Consider the following 19,817-nt stretch of genomic DNA (forward strand, 5'->3'; position numbering starts at 1 on the left):
GAAATGTTCTTATTTTTGGAAAAATACATGCTCAATTTGAATTTGATGCCAGCAACATGTTTCAAAAAGGTTGGGTCAGGGGCATGTTCACCACTGTGTTGCGTCAACTCTTCTTTTAACAATACTCTGTAAGCATTTTGGACATGAGGAGACTAATTTCTGTAGTTTTGAAAGTGAAATGTTTTCCCATTCTTGCTTGATATAGGATTTCAGTTGCTCAACAGTTCAGTCTCCTTTGTCGTATTCTTAGTTTCATAATGTGCAAAATGTTTTCAATGGGTGACAGGTCTGGACTGCAGGCAGGCTAGTTTAGCACCCAGACTCTTTTACTACAGAGCCATGCTCTTGTAAGACATGCAGAATGTGGTTTCGCATTTTCTTGCTGAAATAAACAACGCCTTCCCTGAAAAAGACAATCTGTATGGCTGCATATGTTGCTCCAAAACCTGTATATAGCATTAATGGTGCCTTGACAGATGTGCAAGTAACCCATGTCATTAGCACTAATGCACCCCCATACCATTACGGATGCTGGCTTTTGAACTGTGTGCTGATAAGAACCCAGATGGTCCCTCTCCTCTTTAGCCCGGAGGACGCAGCATTGTTCCCAAAACATTTACATTTTGATTTACATTTACAGAACAGTTTTCCACAACGCCTCAGTCCATTTGAATTAAGCTTGGGCCCAGCATTTCTGGATCTTGTTTATATATGGTTCCTTCTCTGCATGGCAAAGTTTTAACTTGCAGTGTGCAATTGTGCCTGAGCCCATGCAGTGACTTCCACTGCAGAATGTGGTCTGTTCTTAATGCAGTGCAGCCTGCGGTCCCAAAGATCAGATGATGTAGATGATGAGATCCCCCAAATCTTTGCAATTTTACAATTGAAACGTTATTCTTAAATTGTTCCACAATTTGCCTGTGCAGTCTTTCACAAAGCGGTGAACCCCTCCCCATCTTTCCTTCTGAAAGACTCATCCTCTCTGAGATGCTCTTTTTATACCCAATCATGTTATTGACCTGTTGCCAATTAACTTAATTTGTTAAGAGATGTTCCAACTTTTTGGGGAATAGGGTTGTAATTTACTAGAACTTGTAGGCTTTCTGTTGTTTTGTGATCTGTTCTGCAGATGAATTGCATAGTTTGGTGATGTTGTGTTGTGATATTGTGTTTGTAGATGTTGTGTTCGAACAGTGTTATTTCATGTGTGTGTGTGCAGGCATGTTTATGGGCACGTGTTGGTCAGCCAGGGACATCTTGAGAAGAGCAGACAGTTAACCAGACAGACAGCAGCTGGGCTGGTCTCATCTCATAGTAACCTAACCTTCCAGGCTGACCCCAGCATAGAGTCTTGATGACCTGGGCTGGTCTCATCTCATAGTAACCTAACCTTCCAGGCTGACCCCAGCATAGAGTCTTGATGACCTGGGCTGGTCTCATCTCATAGTAACCTAACCTTCCAGGCTGACCCCAGCATAGAGTCTTGATGACCTGGGCTGGTCTCATCTCATAGTAACCTAACCTTCCAGGCTGACCCCAGCATAGAGTCTTGATGACCTGGGCTGGTCTCATCTCATAGTAACCTAACCTTCCAGGCTGACCCCAGCATAGAGTCTTGATGACCTGGGCTGGTCTCATCTCATAGTAACCTAACCTTCCAGGCTGACCCCAGCATAGAGTCTTGATGACCTGGGCTGGTCTCATCTCATAGTAACCTAACCTTCCAGGCTGACCCCAGCATAGAGTCTTGATGACCTGGGCTGGATCATGTAATTAGTGAGCTGTAACAGTGATAGTGATGAATGCTACTTTTTAATTGGTAGCTGGTAGCAATCCATTAGCTTCCCTTCAGTAGTGGGTAGTGTAATCTTTATTACCATACCCTTTTTCATAGTATTTCCTTTATCCATAAAATGTTTTGCACCACTATCTACATTTCTATCAGTGTTAACTTCATCAACAAAAATTGTGACAAAAATAAATTTCAGTGGAAATTGACAAGACAATAACTGACTAAATACGTCTAGAAAAAACGTAAATGTTATTTATTTTGATCGACTATAATAACAACTGTGAGATTAGGTGCCTGACTAGACTACAGACAAGGTTTGGATTGAAGCTGTGCTATTAATCCCCAGCGCTACACCGCTGGCCAGTGCTGCTGGTTCTACTAGATGAATTGACTATATATGTAGCCTACTGTTATTTAACAAGCAGCTGATTTCTGTTATATTCTGAGTAAGCAATTCAAGCCTGGTATTAGGATGGCATTAGAGGAAGTGACAGCATATGAGTCATTAACTGACATTTTAGGATTGGTTTATCTTGTTCCCATACACTCATTGGCTACTCGCCAAAAGTGTCTGATAACGCTGAATATGACGCTTTCACCTACAAATAGCTAGCTAACTTCACCCACCGTGAGGTAAGTGATATTTGCTTACTATAGGTCAATGAGGAAATACATTACATTTTATTAAAATATGATTAAAATGGCACACAGTTTTCTCATTTTGACAATAACTAAATCATTTTCTAAACAACAAAAGTTTTTACTAGACTAAATAAAAAAGGATGCCAAAATGAACACTTATTACTACAGAATAATCCATAAAATTCAATAAAAGCACCCCTAACTGTCATGTGAGGCGCTAGGTACTAACCAGTCTCCTTTCATACAAGACCAGTTACAGCACTGCCTCTAAATCATTCCTCTTTTTTGTTCCTCTCCGCAGTTCATTGATGTGAGGCGCTAGGTAATAACCAGTCTCCTTTCATACAAAACCAGTTACAGCACTGCCTCTAAATCATTCCTCTTTTTTGTTCCTATCCTCAGTTCATTGAACTTGTTTTAAAGTAGGTGAGGAGAGGAAGGAGGATGGGGGTTGACAAGGGATGAGTCTGCCTTCAGTGGGGTAGACGGGATGAGTCTGTCGTCAGTGGGGTAGACAGGGGATGAGTCAGTCTTCAGTGGGGTAGACAGGGGATGAGTCAATCTTCAGTGGGGTAGACAGGGGATGAGTCAGTCTTCAGCAGGTTAGACAGAGGATGAGTAAGTCTTCATTGGGGTAGAGAGGGGATGAGTCAGCCTTCAGTAGGGTTTACAGGGGATGAGTCAGTCTTCAGTGGGGTAGACAGGGGATGAGTCAGTCTTCATTGGGGAAGACAGGGGATGAGTCAGTCTTCAGCAGGTTAGACAGAGGATGAGTAAGTCTTCAGTGGGGTAGACAGGGGATGAGTCAGTCTTCAGCAGGTTAGACAGAGGATGAGTAAGTCTTCATTGGGGTAGAGAGGGGATGAGTCAGCCTTCAGTAGGGTTTACAGGGGATGAGTCAGTCTTCAGTGGGGTAGACAGGGGATGAGTCTGTCTTCAGTGGGGTAGACAGGGGATGAGTCAGTCTTCATTGGGGAAGACAGGGGATGATTCAGTCTTCAGCAGTTTAGACAGTGGATGAGTAAGTCTTCAGTGGGGTAGACAGGGGATGAGTCAGTCTTCAGTGGGGTAGACAGGGGATGAGTCAGTCTTCAGTGGGGTAGACAAGGGGATGAGTCAGTCTTCAGTGGGGTAGACAGGGGATGAGTCAGTCTTCAGTAGGGTTTACAGGGGATGAGTCTGTCTTCAGTGAGGTAGACAGGGGATGAGTCTGTCTTCCGTGGGGTAGACAGGGGATGAGTCAGTCTTCATTGGGGAAGACAGGGGATGATTCAGTCTTCAGCAGTTTAGACAGTGGATGAGTAAGTCTTCAGTGGGGTAGACAGGGGATGAGTCAGTCTTCAGTGGGGTAGACAGGGGATGAGTCAGTCTTCAGTGGGGTAGACAAGGGGATGAGTCAGTCTTCAGTGGGGTAGACAGGGGATGAGTCAGTCTTCAGTAGGGTTTACAGGGGATGAGTCTGTCTTCAGTGGGGTAGACAAGGGGATGAGTCAGTCTTCAGTGGGGTAGACAAGGGGATGAGTCAGTCTTCAGTGGGGTAGACAGGGGATGAATCTGTCTTCAGTGAGGTAGACAGTGACAAGTGAAGTTAGGGGGCTGCAACGGGTCTGTACTCACAGTTCGGGGCGCCATTGTAGCTTCGTGTACGACTGGATGGAACCAGCTGGAATACGTTCTCCTGGGGCATGAAGCTCCGAGGGAACGTCCTCCGACCTAGACCAACACACACACAGAGGATCTTAGATGTTCATTTTATACACAAGCTATTGTTTTCTGTTTTCTATCTCTCTATCTATATTAAATCAATTTAAATATAATAACCATCTATCTTTCAATTAATATATACAATGTTAACCCTACAGGGATAGTCAATACTTTTAAGGTTTTACTGTTAACCTATAAATCAATACATGGACTTGCTCATACTTACCTTGCTGAAATGATCCAGCCATACATACCTACTCATAACCTACGATCGCAAGATGCAGGCCTTTTAATTGTACCTAGAATCTCTAAACAAACAGCCGGAGGCAGGGCCTTTTCTCATAGAGCTCCACTACTTTGGACTGATTTGCCAATTAAAGTTAGAAATGCAAACTCAGTGCAAACTTTCAAGTGTCTACTAAAAACTCATCTCTACAGCACAGAATATGATTAGGTGTAGCCTGGCCAAGGGGCGTGAAGGTGACCAGAAAGGCTTGATACTGTCCACCCTTGCTGTCTTGCCAGGTGGGCTCTCACTGCCACTGAGATGCCCTCTCTCCAATAGACTCACCCCTCTGAGCCTGGGTCCCCTCTAGGTTTCTTCCTAAATTTTGGCATTCTTAGGGAGTTTTTCCTAGCCACTGAAATTAAGGCAAAGCCCAACTGTACCTAAGCTCACTGGTCACCTTAGCTTTACCAACCCGCAGCCTGCGCTCAAGCAGGTACATCTCTCTGGTCACCCCAAAAGACCACACCTCCTTTGGCCGCCACTCCTTCCAGTTCTCAGCTGCTAACGACTGGAACGAATTACAAAAAACCTGAAACTGGAGATCCTCATTCCCCTCACTGCCTTGAAGCATGTCTGTCTGAGCTGCTGAACGTTCATTGTACGTGTAAACTCTCCTCCATCATGGGCACATAGTTCTTGCATATAGCTGCCTGTATAATCTCTGTCATGCCCCATGGCACATTTGCACTCTGATCTGCGCAAGTGTCCTATATTATCGCTCCTTTGCACCATACTCTTTGCACAGGTATGCCCTAGTGTAATGCTCTCTATTGTCTTTGCCACACCACTTTTGCACACTAACTGACCAACCTGGCAAAATACACCACACTTTACACAAACTGTATAACACTGTGCAGCATTTTACACTTAGACTCTCTAGGGCATTTGTACTTTTGTTATTGCATTAACTGTATATCGACTCTGTACTGCGTTTGTATTTTGCACTCTGTGTTCTCTGTGTGTAAGCGGATGTTGTCCTGCACGTTTGGTCTTGGCCAGGTTGAATCTGTTCTCAATCGGCCAACCTGGTTAAATAAAGGTCAAATAATAAAAAAAATACATCTCCTATGGCCACTAATCAGTCTGACATCTTTTTTGAAGGATTTTACCCCGTGTTCCTTACAGAATGCAGCCAAATCAGTGAGGTTTGAGGAAGTGTTTGTCTCCACCAGAGAGTGGCCATGTACAGCTCAGGCCAAAGGAACATGTCTGTTGTTAGCAGGGGAATATAGCACTGTTCAAGAGAAAGAGCTCTTACCGTCGCTGTAATCTTTGCTACGATTGGACAAGTGAAACTGACGAGGGAAAGTCCCTCCTTTACTATGGCGACCTGCAGAGGGAGCCGAGAGACACAGAGTCAATCAACAGACTAGTATAATATATATATATATTTTCAACACACTACTATATTATAATATAAAGATGATGACAGACTAGTATAATATAGAGAGCTTGTCAACACACTAGCATGATACAGAAATATTGTCAAGATACTAGAATAATATAGAGATATGGTCAACAGACTAAAATAGTATGGAGATACTGTCACTATACTAATATAACATAACCTGAACATATTGTCAATGGACAACTATAATTATCTAGTTCTGATGTGCTACTTTTTCAAATCTTCAAATATGAGGGATTAGATTGGCTGTTGTTAGCTTTAGCCTGCTAACCCGTAAGCCTGTTAGCCTATGTGAACCATCAACTAACTACGGGTTTGTGGGGGAGAAACACTGACATAGGCTAAATGCCTACCAACACACACACACACACACACATCAGAGCTGCAGAGCTGCAATTGAAAGCAGCTGTTTAGTCAGATGTGTGTTTTTGTCTGTTGTCCCGGGCGACAGGTTTATTTTGTGCATTTGGCAACGAAAAGGACAGAGGAAAAATCTCCTCACAGAGAATGGTAAACAAATAACACATCTCTCAGCATGAAGACAGGCCACATAGTTAGACTAGAGGCAGTGAGACTAGAAGCAGTGAGACTAGAGGCATTGAGACGGGACTATCTGGTTCATGGGGAATTGATGCACCAGACTAAGTTGTGAGAATATTAGGGACTTAGTGGCAGGACATGTTGTTGCACCACAGTGTTAAAACTCTAACCCCTATGTTCTTGCAACACTTACTTTTTCAGGAATTAATTAAACATTAAAATTGTGATTAAGATGTGGTGCTGTTGAGACAAAATGGCCGCTGAAAATAGTGTACTATGTCACGCATGTGCAGGTGTGTGCCCCATGTCCTTAAAACCTCTCGCTTTCAAACCTGGAAGTCCAGGGGTAACTGAGCTCTTTTTCATGACACTGATAGACTATGGACTTACTGTACAGACAAAGATCACATACAGACCAAAATAGTACAACCCCATTTCGAAAAAGTTGGGATAATGTGTAAAATCTAAATAGAAACTGAATGCCATGATGTGTAAATCATATAAACCCTGTATTAAATAGAAAATAGTACAAAGACAACATATCAAATGTTGAAAGTGAGAAATGTTATTGTTTCTTATATATGCCCACTTTAAATAATGCCAGCGGCAGGTTTCAAAAAAGTTGGGACAGAGGGAACAAAAGACTGGAAAGGTTGTGTAATCTCAACAACTAATTAGATCAATTGGCAACAGGTCAGTAACATGAATGGATATTAAAAGAACAAGAGTCTGTCAGAAGTGAGGATGGGCGGTTTCTCTACTCTGTGAAAGACTGTGCGAGCAAAAAGTGCAATAATTTAAGAATAACGTTTCTTAACGTAAAATAGCATTCAGGGATCTCATCATCTACAGTACATAATATTGTTAAACAATTCAGAGAGTCCAGAGAAATCTTGATATGCAAGGGACAAGGCTGAAAACCAAGATTGAATGGTCTTCCGGCTCTCATACGGCACTGAATTAAAACCAGACAAGTTTCTGTAGTATCACCGTATGGGCTCAGGAACACTTCTGAACACAGTACGTCACTGCATCCACAAATGCAAGTTAAAACTCTACCATGCAAAAATTAAACCATATATAAACATGATCCAGAAACGCTGCCACCTTCTCTGGGCCCAAGCTCATTCAAGATGGACTGAGGTGAAGTGGAATCATGGAAGCCACGTCCTCCGGGCTAAACAGGAGAGGGACTGTCCGGCTTGTTATCAGCGCACAGTTCAAAAGCCAGCATCCATGATGGTATGGGGGTGCATAAGTGCACTTGGCATAGGGTGACTTGCACATCTGTGAAGGCACCATTAATGCTGAACTATATATACAGGTTTTGGAGCAACATATGCTGTCAACGAGAAAACGACTTTTTCAGGGAAGGCCTTGCTTACTTCAGCAAGACAATGCCAAACCACATTCTTCACATACTGCAACAGCATGGCTCTGTAGTAAACGATTCTGGGTGCTATACTGGTCTGCCTGCAGTCTAGACCTGTCACCCATTGAAAACATGAAATGACAAATACGACAAAGGAGACCTCAAACTGTTGAGCAGCTGCAATCCTATATCAAGCAAGAATGGGAAAACATTTCATGTTTAAAACTACAGCAATTGGTCTTCTCAGTTCCCAAACTCTCACAGAGTATTGTTAAAAGAAGACGTAATGCAACACAGTGGTAAACATGCACCTGCCCCAACTTTTTAGAAACATTTTGCAGGCATCAAATTCAAAATGGGCATGTATTTTTCCCAAAACTAATACAAAATCTAATTTTCAACATTTGATATGTTGTCTTTGTACTATTTTCAATTAAATAAGACATAAATGATTTGCACATTATTGCAATCTGCTTTTATAAGAATTTTACAGAATGTCCCAACTTTTTCGGAAAAAGGGTTTTAGTTCAAAAGGCATTTGTCATTTGCATAAGTCCCTGACTGCACCTTTAATAGTGAAAATGGTGAGATCAGCGCTGGAAAAAGCCCTGTGGCATTATAATAATCTCTACAGGCGCTATATCTTCATTTGATTTAATTTGCTACAATGAGAATCTAGCTTTAGAATCATAGTGTGTGAATTTTGGAGTGTTATTATTGGAACTTTTAAATCAAGCCTTACATCGTTAAAAGGGCAATATGTAAAAAAAAAAATCACTATTGGTAGACATCTGCTGTTAATGTTGTAAGTTAATGTTACATTTGTAAAGATATACCTATTGATTTATTTGTACATTTATACCATTGTGAAGTTATATGTATTGATTTATGTGTTCCTTTATATCATTTGTAAATATATACCGACTGATTTACTTGTACATTTAAATTGTGAATTTATACGTATTGATGCATGTCTACCTTTATATCCTTCATAGTTGAGGTTCAGGTAGTTGTTGTCTCGGTTGTTTTGGGAGAAAGGAGGGCTGAGGAGAGAAAAAAAGAGGACAAAATGAGTCTGGACAGAGGGGGGTTCATCAGGGGAAGGAGTGTCCATGTCACAACCTGTCTGTCTGCAGCCACTACACACATTTCTGTGTGGAGGAGAACTTGAGCTACTGCACCCATGTAGACAAACCTTAACAGGAAACACAAGCTGCATATTGGGTTTTATTATGGCCTGAACCACGTCTTTCTATTGCTAGCAGAAAGGAGTTGATTCACTGTACTTTTCCCTCAGTGGACTGATCAGGCTCTACCCTACATGATCTCTGTACTTTTCCCCAAGTGGACTGATCAGGCTCACTGTACTTTTCCCCGAGTGGACTGATCAGGCTCTACCCTGAAGGCTCACTGTACTTTTCCCTCAGTGGACTGATCAGGATCACTGTACTTTTCCCTCAGTGGACTGATCAGTCTCATTGTACTTTTCCCTCAGTGGACTTATGAGGCTCACAGTACTTTTCCTTCAGTGGACTGATCAGGCTCACTGTACTTTTCCCTCAGTGGACTGATCAGGCTCACTGTACTTTTCCCTCAGTGGACTGATCAGGCTCACTGTACTTTTCTACCAGTGGACTCATCAGGCTCTACCCTGAAGGCTCACGGAGTCATGGGCATCATGTAGACCCGATGGTGAAAACACTGACTATTGTTACTGAGGTCATGTTTCAATCATCCCTACCAACTTCAAATGAATATTAGCTCAGACCACTTTTCTAATGAATGACAACAGAGTTTTGTAATTGTCTTGTGGAAGGTGTTGTGTGTCTATTTCTATAAAACATCATATAACCTCTTTAACATCTGTAATACCTGATATAATATCTATAAAATCTACTTGAACTTTCACATAACAACAGTAATACATGATACTATCTTCATTACGTCTATAACCAGATTTAGAAAATAACTAACAGCTGATGAGCTTTATAACCTTTATAATCATGTCAATGTTAAAGGTACAGTAAGCTGAAATACAGAGCTGTCATAGTTGTTCCGTGTTCCTGGCTGCTTCCCCTGGAAAAAATGTAGCCGAACCGACCAGGTAAACGTCAAAGACAACTTTGTCCTGAAACAGAGTGTCTGCCGACCACCTAAACAAACACTGATAACAGCCTGCCGTTACTCTCTCCACACATTCAGCTCACGAACGCTGTCATCTAATGCCGTGTGTGTTCAGGCCTGACAAAGTGACGTGTGTAGAAACAGCAGGAGACTTGGGATGAATGGGCACAGTGCCTGCTGGGAAAATGGACCAGGAGAACTTCCTGCGATTGTTCCCCAGTCCTCAGTCCATATAACACTGGGCCAGTCCTCAGTCCATATAACACTGGGCCAGTCCTCAGTCCATATGACACTGGGCCAGTCCTCAGTCCATATAACACTGGGCCAGTCCTCAGTCCATATAACACTGGGCCAGTCCTCAGTCCATATAACACTGGGCCAGTCTTCAGTCCATATAACACTGGGCCAGTACTCAGTCCATATGACACTGGGCCAGTCCTCAGTCTATATAACACTGGGCCAGTCCTCAGTCCATATAACACTGGGCCAGTCCTCAGTCCATATAACACTGGGCCAGTCCTCAGTCCATATAACACTGGGCCAGTCCTCAGTCCATATAACACTGGGCCAGTCCTCAGTCCATATAACACTGGGCAAGTCCTCAGTCCATATAACACTGGGCCAGTCCTCAGTCCATATAACACTGGGCCAGTCCTCAGTCCATATAACACTGGGCAAGTCCTCAGTCCATATAACACTGGGCCAGTCCTCAGTCCATATAACACTGGGCCAGTCCTCAGTCCATATAACACTGGGCCAGTCCTCAGTCCATATAACACTGGGCCAGTCCTCAGTCCATATAACACTGGGCCAGTCCTCAGTCCATATAACACTGGGCAAGTCCTCAGTCCATATAACACTGGGCCAGTCACCATTCATTCTGAAATTGCAACCTTGTGTGTGTGTGTGTGTGTGTGTGTGAACTGTAGATGTGAAATATGAAATAGTAAAGAATCTCACCTGTCTAATGCCTGGTCTATTGACTGACAGCTGCTGGACAGAGAGGTGTCTGCACTACCAAATGGCTCCAGCAGCTGAATAACATAAAACATAATTACATCATTATTAGACCTACCAAGCCAGGCCCAGACAGAGAGAAAGACATAGTATTTTCAAAGTTTAGCATTTCAATGGTATAGTACATTTTAAGTGCCTTTGTTATTTTCTAAGTTTAGTCAATTCAAAATGCCTTTATAATTTTTAAACCATCTGAAAAATGTTATATACACTAGACAAAATTATAAACGCAACACTTTCTCTATGTACACAAAAAGGCCTATTTCTCTCAAATATTGTTCACAAATCTCTCTAAATCTGTGTTAGTGAGCACTTCTCCTTTGCCGAGATAATCCATCCACCTCACAGGTGTGGTATATCAAGATGTTGATTAGACAGCATAATTATTGCACATGTGTGCCTTAGGCTGGCCACAATAAAAGGTAATTCTAAAATGTGCAGTTCCATCACACAGCACAATGCCACAGATGTCGCAGGTTTTGAGGGAGCGTGTAATTGGCATGCTGACTGCAGGAATGTCCACCAAATCTGTTGCCCGTGAATTGAATGTTAATTTCTCTACCATAAGCCGTCTCCAAAGGCATTTCAGAGAATTTGGCAGGTCATCCAACCGGCCTCACAACCGCAGACCATGTGTAACCACACCGGCCCAGGACCTCCACATCCAGCATCTTCACCTCCAAGATCGTCTGAGACCAGCCACCCGGACAGCTGCTGCAACAATCGGTTTGCATAACCAAAGAATTTCTGCACAAACTGTCAGAAACCGTCTCAGGGAAGCTCATCTACATGCTCGTCGTCCTCATCAGGGTTTGGACCTGAATGCAGTTCATAGTCGTAACCGACTTGAGTTGGCAAATGCTCACATTCAATGGCATCTGGAACTTTGGAGAGGTGTTCTCTTCACGGATGACTCATGAGGAAGGTGGGCCGTGGTGGCGATGGGGTTATGGTATGAGCAGGCGTGTGTTATGGACAACGAACACAGGTGCATTTTATTGATGGCATTTTGAATGCACCGAGATATCATGACGAGATCCTGAGGCCCATTGTTGTGCCATTCATCCACGACCATCACCTCATGTTGCAGCATGATAATGCATGGGCCTATGTTGCAAGTATCTGTACACAATTCCTGGAAGCTGAAAACATCCCAGTTCTTGCATGGCTGGAAATGTCACCCATTGAGCATGTTTGGGATGCTCTGGATCAGCGTATACGACAGCGTGTTCCAGGTCCTGCCAATATCTAGAATCTTCACACAGCCATTGAAGAGGAGTGGATCAACATTCCACAGGCCACAACCAACAACCTGATCAAGTCTATACGAAGGAGATGTGTTGCACTGCGTGAGGCACATGGTGGTCACACCAGATACTGACTGGTTTTTGGACCCCCCCAAACCCCCCCAATATAGTGAAACTACACATTTTAGAGTGGCCTTTTATTGTGGCCAGCCTAAGGCACACCTGTGCAATAATCATGCTGTCTAATCAGCATCTTGATATACCACACCTGTGAGGTGGATGGATTATCTCGGCAATGGAGAAGTGCTAACTTACACAGATTAAGACAGATTTGTGAACAATATTTGAGAGAAATAGGCCTTTTGTGTACATAGAGAAAGTCTTAGATCTTTGAGTTCAGCTCATGATTAATGGGGGCAAAAAAAAAGTGTTGCATTTATAATTTTGTTCAGTGTATTAAGACAGAGAGGATAGCTTGGTTCTTACACTCTGGTCCAGTCCCTCAGGGATGAACTCTCCCTCAGAGTGGATGGAGGTGTAGGAGCCCTGCCTGGCGATCAGTTGCTGCTCCTCAGGCACCGATCCTGGAGGGGGGGACCTACGGCCGCTATGGAGGGAACCTGGAGGAGGTGAGATAAAACACAACAGGATGTAGCTACTGTACACTGTCCTTGTACTGCAACACCTCTGTTCTTCACCCTAGGGCACCATTAGGTGGTTTGAGAGTTTTGAAGGTTAGTGAAATTTGTTTCACACATAATTGACCAGAAGGATCGCAGAAATACGATTTGCACGCTACAAATCAAGAGAAGCTAGATGTGAAAAATAGTAATGTTTTGTTTCACCTAAATTAGCCTCCATGTCATCCCAATCACACTAAGAATGCTGGAACTGGTATTTTATAAACAGACAATACAGAGGAAGTCAATTCTACTGCAAAATTAAAATATACTTGTTTGTGTTGAGTATGTGTTGGTGCATGTTTGCTCAGTTGAGCAGTGTTGGTATAGGTGGTCAGGTCAAGCGTCCAGCAGTCTGACCTACTGTACATAGAAAGGGTCTCTGAACATCTAAATGAGACCCTATCCTCCATTAATGTCAGCATCTGACCAACAGTAGGGGATTGGAGGCAACCAATCAGGAGCAGTTTCCATACCGGGCCATGAGGCAACAAATCAGGAGCAATTTCCATACCAGACCATGAGGCAACCAATAAGAAGCAGTTCCCACAATAGGTGGTAAAGGCATCAAATCAGGACAGTGTTTTGAAAGGACCCAGGGAGTCTTTATACGAATGCTGAGGTGATGACTCGCTCAACTATCGGTTCCCTCCTCTACTTACTAAAGTCAACATTGTTAATTTGGTGGAGAGTTTGTTGTCCAAGAACCACCATGCCAGGGTGACTACCTCCACTCTATAGGCTGACTCATCACTGTTGGCTGTCAGTTGGCTGTCAGAGGGTTGAGGACACATCCCTGGGGGCCCCAGTGTTAAGAGTCAGGTAGTAAAGCAGAGGACTGAGGACACACCCCTGGGGGCCCCAGTGTTAAGAGTCAGGTAGTAAAGCAGAGGACTGAGGACACACCCCTGGGGGCCCCAGTGAGGAAGGACAAGGTGTTATGGCCAACCCTCACAGCCTGAGGTCTACCCATCAGACAGTCCATAATCTAGTTACAAAGACAGGTGTTCAGACCAGGTGCTGTGAGCACTTGGTGATGAGTTTGGAAGGACAAAATGTGTTGAATTCATCCCTATAGTCTCCCCTGAAAATGTCTTCTTGCATGGATCTGTGGTGCTAGGCTGATTGTTATGGGTCCAGTGATCCTGACAATATAATGTGGGCCTGTCAAATCACCTGGTTATAACAGGGTTTGTTGGGACAGGGCCATAGTCATTAAAGTTTTTTGGCACCGGGACAACAGTGATCTCCTAGAACCAAGTGTGTGGGTCAGGTACGGGTTGACAATGTCTGTAAAGACACCAGGTGTGGTTGACCCACACTCTGAAGATGCAACCACAGGCCGGTACAACTGAACCAGAACAGCAGAGTACCACATGACCAGAACAGCAGAGTACCACATGACCAGAACAGTGGAGTACCACATGACCAGAACAGCAGAGTACCACATGACCAGAACAGCAGATACATTTAGACTGATCATCAACAGTCAGTTGTTTTGGACCTAATTCGCTGTTTAAATGGTGCAGCTGTGAAGAGCTGATATAGCTATAAATCTTCAAGAAGGATTAGTATGAAAACAGGTACTCGTCACAGTTTTGTTCCAGTCTGTCTTACTCTCAGTATTTCTGAGTCTCTCTCTGTCTGTCTGTCTCATATCTGCTACACCTTCAGATTAATTTGATGTGCCACTCTATTACTGTGTGTGACTGTGCGTCACTGTGAATTTGCCCACGCATGTGTGTGTGTGTTCATACGCATGTGTGTGTGTGTTTATACGCATGTGTGTGTGTGTTTATACGCATGTGTGTGTGTGTTTATACGCATGTGTGTGTGTGTTTATACACATGTGTGTGTGTGCGCACATATTTGCTCACAAACCTGTTGAGTGTTTGCGGACCCTATCTGAGCCCTTGAGTAGGGAACCCTTCAGGTCACCTAGAGAACGGGATGACCTCATCTCACTCTGTTTGTCCCTGCTGCCCACCTGTAGAAACTAGATGACACAGGAAGTGGACAAGACAGGAAGTGAAAAAGCAATTACATCATGGTGAATTGACATCATTGGGGAACTGGGGAAATGAGAAGGAACCGTTTTTATGCATATCAGTTATTGAAATGTTCCAGATAGACTGACCTTTATGTCTTAAAGTAATGACGGACTGTTGTTTCTGACTGCTTATTTGTGTTGTCCTTCAGTACAGTACAGACATAATGATGGTCTTGTGTATAACCACCCTCACACAATAAGAAGGAGAGCAATTCTACAAATGATCTTTTAACAAGACACACCTGTTAATTGAAATACATTCCTGGTGATGAACTCATGAAGCTGGTTGAGAATTGTATACAACTTTATAAGTACTGTATAAAAATGTTTTTGCATGTGTTATCTTAAAAAAAAAGTCTACAATAACAATAATGAAATTCCCCTTGATTAAGTAGGTGGGTGCAATCTTTTGAGAAGCACTGTACAATGTTGACAACCTTTTCTCTCAAATGAATAACAGCATAATAAGCCTTAAATGTAAAACAACAAGAAACCAAGCAAGCCTTGTTCAGCCGGAGCGCAATAGAAAGTATTGCCCTCCTGACTTTTGAACCCGGGTCGCCGACGTACAAGGTTGTGTTGCTAACCACTACACCACAGAGCTCTACATTCAACATGTGTGTCACAGGTGTTGTCAAGGTGCGTAATAAGGAGCCAAACGCAGGGAGGTAATTTACTATCTGTTCTATTCTTATTAGCAAAATGGCACGCGTAAAGAACAAGAGCGCACAGGCGCAAAATAAACATGCAACAGCGTCACAAAGTAACACCAAACATAGAACAATACCACACAAAGACAGCCGGAAACACAGGAACTTATATATGCGATCTAATGAGGGAATGGACACCAGTTGCGTGCAATAACAAGACAGGACAGTGCCGTGGGAGGAGGAGCGGCGTGGCTAGAAGGCCGGCGATGACGTGCGCCGAACACCACGTCGGGAGGGGTGGCGCGCGTCCTCCACGCGCGTCCTCGTTACAATGTGTCAATATAGCCTCTATCCTGAACAAACCCTCTTTCGCCACTGGCAGTTTTAACAGCTTATTAGCCAGTAATAGGCTGTACCAGTATCTACTAACTTACTGGCATAAGAACGTACTTTTTTCTTTCTTTCATTCGTGGATGACATTGATACAATAACTAACAAGAAAGGTGACGATAACTAACTTTTTCATCAAGTGAAACAACGAGAGAATCGTGGAAATAAAATAAATAAATCTTGTTGTTCACAATAGATTTGAACTTGAGCCTTCCACGAGAGGCACTGTCTTTAACCATAAAGCCACGGCAATTACACGTTTCACCAATAAAACACTATTGAGCATTGTGTTAAACTGACTAACGTTCCTTATTAAGTTCACCTCCACCACAAATAGCGTCTATGAGCTGTTAGCTTTTGCCACTGGCCGTTTGAACAGCTTATTAGCCAGTTATAGGCTTACAGGTATATACACATTTCTTAGGAATAATCATAAGAATTGAGCAATTGCTAGCAAGACTGAAGACAAACTTTTCCATGCCAGAAACAGTCGCAAAATAACCACATACAATTTCTGATTTCGGTTTCAGCCAGCGAAGTTTTCGTCAATACGGAATAATTCACAATGCGTACATCGCTTCGCCTGAGAGGACATACGAATGTGGGACCTATAGTTCACAAGTCTGCTTCTCTAACCACTACGCTATTTAACAAAGGGCAGTCAGTCAATCAGTCAGTCAGTCAGTCAGAAAGAGGCATTCGCTCTTCTTAGCCGGCTCCGCTCACGTGGTCCGGCAAAAACACGCAACTACAGTCGTAGTTACTGTCATGACAGGTGTTTTTGTTGAAGTGAAGTTAACACAGGGTGAAGTTAGCTGAAGTTGTCTAGCTAGCTAGCAAGTGACCACAACTTTAGCCAGCCTATTAATTGTATGTAGAAACTGCAAAAATAACAAACCTTTCAACAAGACACTTATCTGAACCCATACATTTTAGTGGAATATTTAAATACAATTCTATTTTGTTTAAAGCCTTCCCTAATTACTTTGAGAGGAAGGCTGTTTTGTGAAACGTGTGTGTGTTTGTGTGTGTGTCCTTACCTGGCTGTTTTTGTGTGTTTTGTGAAACGTGTGTGTGTTTGTGTGTGTGTGTGTGTGTGTCCTTACCTGGCTGTTTTTGTGTGTTTTGTGAAACGTGTGTGTGTTTGTGTGTGTGTGTGTGTGTGTCCTTACCTGGCTGTTTTTGTGTGTTTTGTGAAACATGTGTGTGTGTGTGTGTTTGTGTGTCCTTACCTGGCTGTTTTTGTGTGTTTTCAGCAGCAGTCTGAGTAGGCTGGCTGAGCTCACGCTGAGGACAGCTCGGTCCAGATCATCCTGGGTCTTCAGAGGGACCAGCTGCTGCATGGAGACAGAGAGAAATTATGTAGGTCCAGACACTGTCTGTGCCAGCTGGGGAGTTCTGAACCATTCTTAAAATACTGAACACACTACATCAACACTATACACAGCTTAGAAACACACAGTGTCCAGCTGTTTTACCATGTTGCTGCGAAATAAACAAAACTACCTGCACAAAATACATGTAAATATCCTAATTTACACTACTGCCAATATCCTAATGTGCTCTGTAATGTAAGAATCCTAACACATTGTTGTAGTTGTGTAGATGTACAGTATGTATGTCAGGTGTGTTTTTACAGATGAAGACATGTCAGTGTTTACTCCATGCAGCACACTGTTGAACATACACACTCACGTCAAACACACACTGTTAAACATACACACTCACGTCAAACACACACTGTTGAACATACACACTCACGTCAAACACACACTGTTAAACACACACACTCACGTCAAACACACACTGTTAAACATACACACTCACGTCAAACACACACTGTTAAACATACACACTCACGTCAAACACACACTGTTAAACATACACACTCACGTCAAACACACACTGTTAAACATACACACTCACGTCAAACACACACTGTTAAACATACACACTCACGTCAAACACACACTGTTAAACATACACACTCACGTCAAACACACACTGTTAAACATACACACTCACGTCAAACACACACTGTTTAACACACACACTCACGTCAAACACACACTGTTAAACATACACACTCACGCCAAACACACACTGTTACTGTCTCTACCTCTGTTTGGAAAACACACACTGTTGTCTTATTGTGTCTACCTCTCTGTCTGGAAAAAACACATCCATCTGTTGTCCAAAGGCCTCAGTCACCTTCTGGAGGAGCTCTTTGATTCTCAGGGGTCGCTGGAACGGGATGATGCTGCGGAACAGAGGTCCGAGGTTAAAGGACAGTGGCTATCTTAAGTGATCAGACAGGAGCAGCAGAGAGCACAGTGCAAGTCAGTCAACTGGCCTGTCAGTCAGTCAACTGGCCTGTCAGTCATTCAACTGGCCTGTCAGTCATTCAACTGGCCTGTCAGTCAGTCAACTGGCCTGTCAGTCAGTCAACTGGCCTGTCAGTCATTCAACTGGCCTGTCAGTCAGTCAACTGGCCTGTCAGTCATTCAACTGGCCTGTCAGTCAGTCAACTGGCCTGTCAGTCATTCAACTGGCCTGTCAGTCAGTCAACTGGCCTGTCAGTCATTCAACTGGCCTGTCAGTCATTCAACTGGCCTGTCAGTCAGTCAACTGGCCTGTCAGTCAGTCAACTGGCCTGTCAGTCATTCAACTGGCCTGTCAGTCAGTCAACTGGCCTGTCAGTCATTCAACTGGCCTGTCAGTCATTCAACTGGCCTGTCAGTCAGTCCATCAGTCAGCCTGTCAGTCAGTAACACACATCGTAACACACACCTTGTCACACAGTAACACACACTAAAACATAAAACACTAACAAGTTCAGACAAACACTAACACAGACAACACCAGAAGATCGACCGCTGAGTAATTTGGAGGTGTCTGTCTTTCTCTGTGTGTTACCGGAATGTAGCTGCCTGAGGGAAAATGTGACACCACAGTAAAGCAGCAAGGAAGATTGTTTCTTCTAGGCTAACATCCATCAGTTGACCAGGCATGTCCCAAACCCAAATCCTTCTGAGATAGGGAGACGTTAAAGGCATTACGCCATGTTTCCTTGACTGGGTGGGATGCTAACATGCTAATCGTCTGTTTAGACCACCACGTCTGGGAACACAGGACTTCTGGACTCGGTTCAGTGGAATGTGTGATCAGGTGAGTGTGATCCTATCCCATATGACATCGACCTCGAGGGAGGGTACTGTTGTGTGTAATAAGCTGGATGTGTAATAAGTTGTTTATCTCCTGCCTGTTGGGCCCTGTCCGGGGCCTCCCCCAGATAGGGCCACAGTCCCAAAGTCATACGCTGCTATATTATTGTGCTGGGGGAGTAGGTTCAGTTCTTCTCCTCCACTAAGTTCTCCTTCTCCACTATAAATCCTTGTTAATATGAGGAATGCCTTTTCTGTATTTTCCCAGTCTCCTCCCGTTTTGAACTTAGGAGGACATGAGGTCCTGGCCCACATCTGCGGAGTACCTGGCTTGGGGGACCCGTTGCTGTCCCTGTCCAGAGTCCTCCTGGTTGTGTTGCAGATCGAGACAATGCCTGACGATTTCAGCTGCCACTGTGCTGACACCTCCCCCTCCCCTGTGTTGTCCCTGTCCTTGTCCATCTGGTCATGTTTTCGACCTGGACTAAGTTTAAATAGACTCTAGACTCAGCCCACACGCATTTATTCATTATTGTAATCTTAATATGTTCACCTGGCACAGCCAGAAGAGGACTGGTCACCCCTCTCAGAGCCTGGGTCCTCTCTAGGTTTCTTCCTAAATGTTGGCATTCTTAGGGAGTTTTTCCTAGCCACTGAAATTCAACACTACTGTTGTTTGCTCCTTGGTGTTTAAGGCCGGGTGTTTGGTAAAAGCACTTTGTGACAACTGCTGATTGATTGATTGATC

At 43.5% G+C, this 19,817-nt stretch overlaps 1 protein-coding gene across 3 annotated transcripts in view; it reads right to left on the reverse strand.

Moving 5' to 3' along the window:
• Nucleotides 1–19,817, reverse strand: part of map3k22 (mitogen-activated protein kinase kinase kinase 22) — a 54,849-nt gene that overhangs the window by 13,825 nt on the left and 21,207 nt on the right. For 2 of the 3 annotated variants that reach the window (XM_029116206.2, XM_029116207.2), the window contains exons 6-13: nucleotides 18,066–18,165; nucleotides 17,138–17,242; nucleotides 14,697–14,811; nucleotides 12,622–12,755; nucleotides 10,832–10,905; nucleotides 8,726–8,790; nucleotides 5,686–5,757; nucleotides 4,052–4,147 (exon numbers count right to left, since the gene is read on the reverse strand). In XM_029116206.2, coding sequence (XP_028972039.1) covers nucleotides 4,052–4,147; nucleotides 5,686–5,757; nucleotides 8,726–8,790; nucleotides 10,832–10,905; nucleotides 12,622–12,755; nucleotides 14,697–14,811; nucleotides 17,138–17,242; nucleotides 18,066–18,165 — 761 coding nt within the window. The remainder of the gene's footprint in view (nucleotides 1–4,051; nucleotides 4,148–5,685; nucleotides 5,758–8,725; nucleotides 8,791–10,831; nucleotides 10,906–12,621; nucleotides 12,756–14,696; nucleotides 14,812–17,137; nucleotides 17,243–18,065; nucleotides 18,166–19,817) is intronic. The other variant, XM_029116208.2, reaches the window with a different exon arrangement.

Source organism: Esox lucius, chromosome 21 (assembly GCF_011004845.1).
Source record: "Esox lucius isolate fEsoLuc1 chromosome 21, fEsoLuc1.pri, whole genome shotgun sequence".
In the NCBI taxonomy this organism is placed as follows: Eukaryota; Metazoa; Chordata; class Actinopteri; order Esociformes; family Esocidae; genus Esox; species Esox lucius.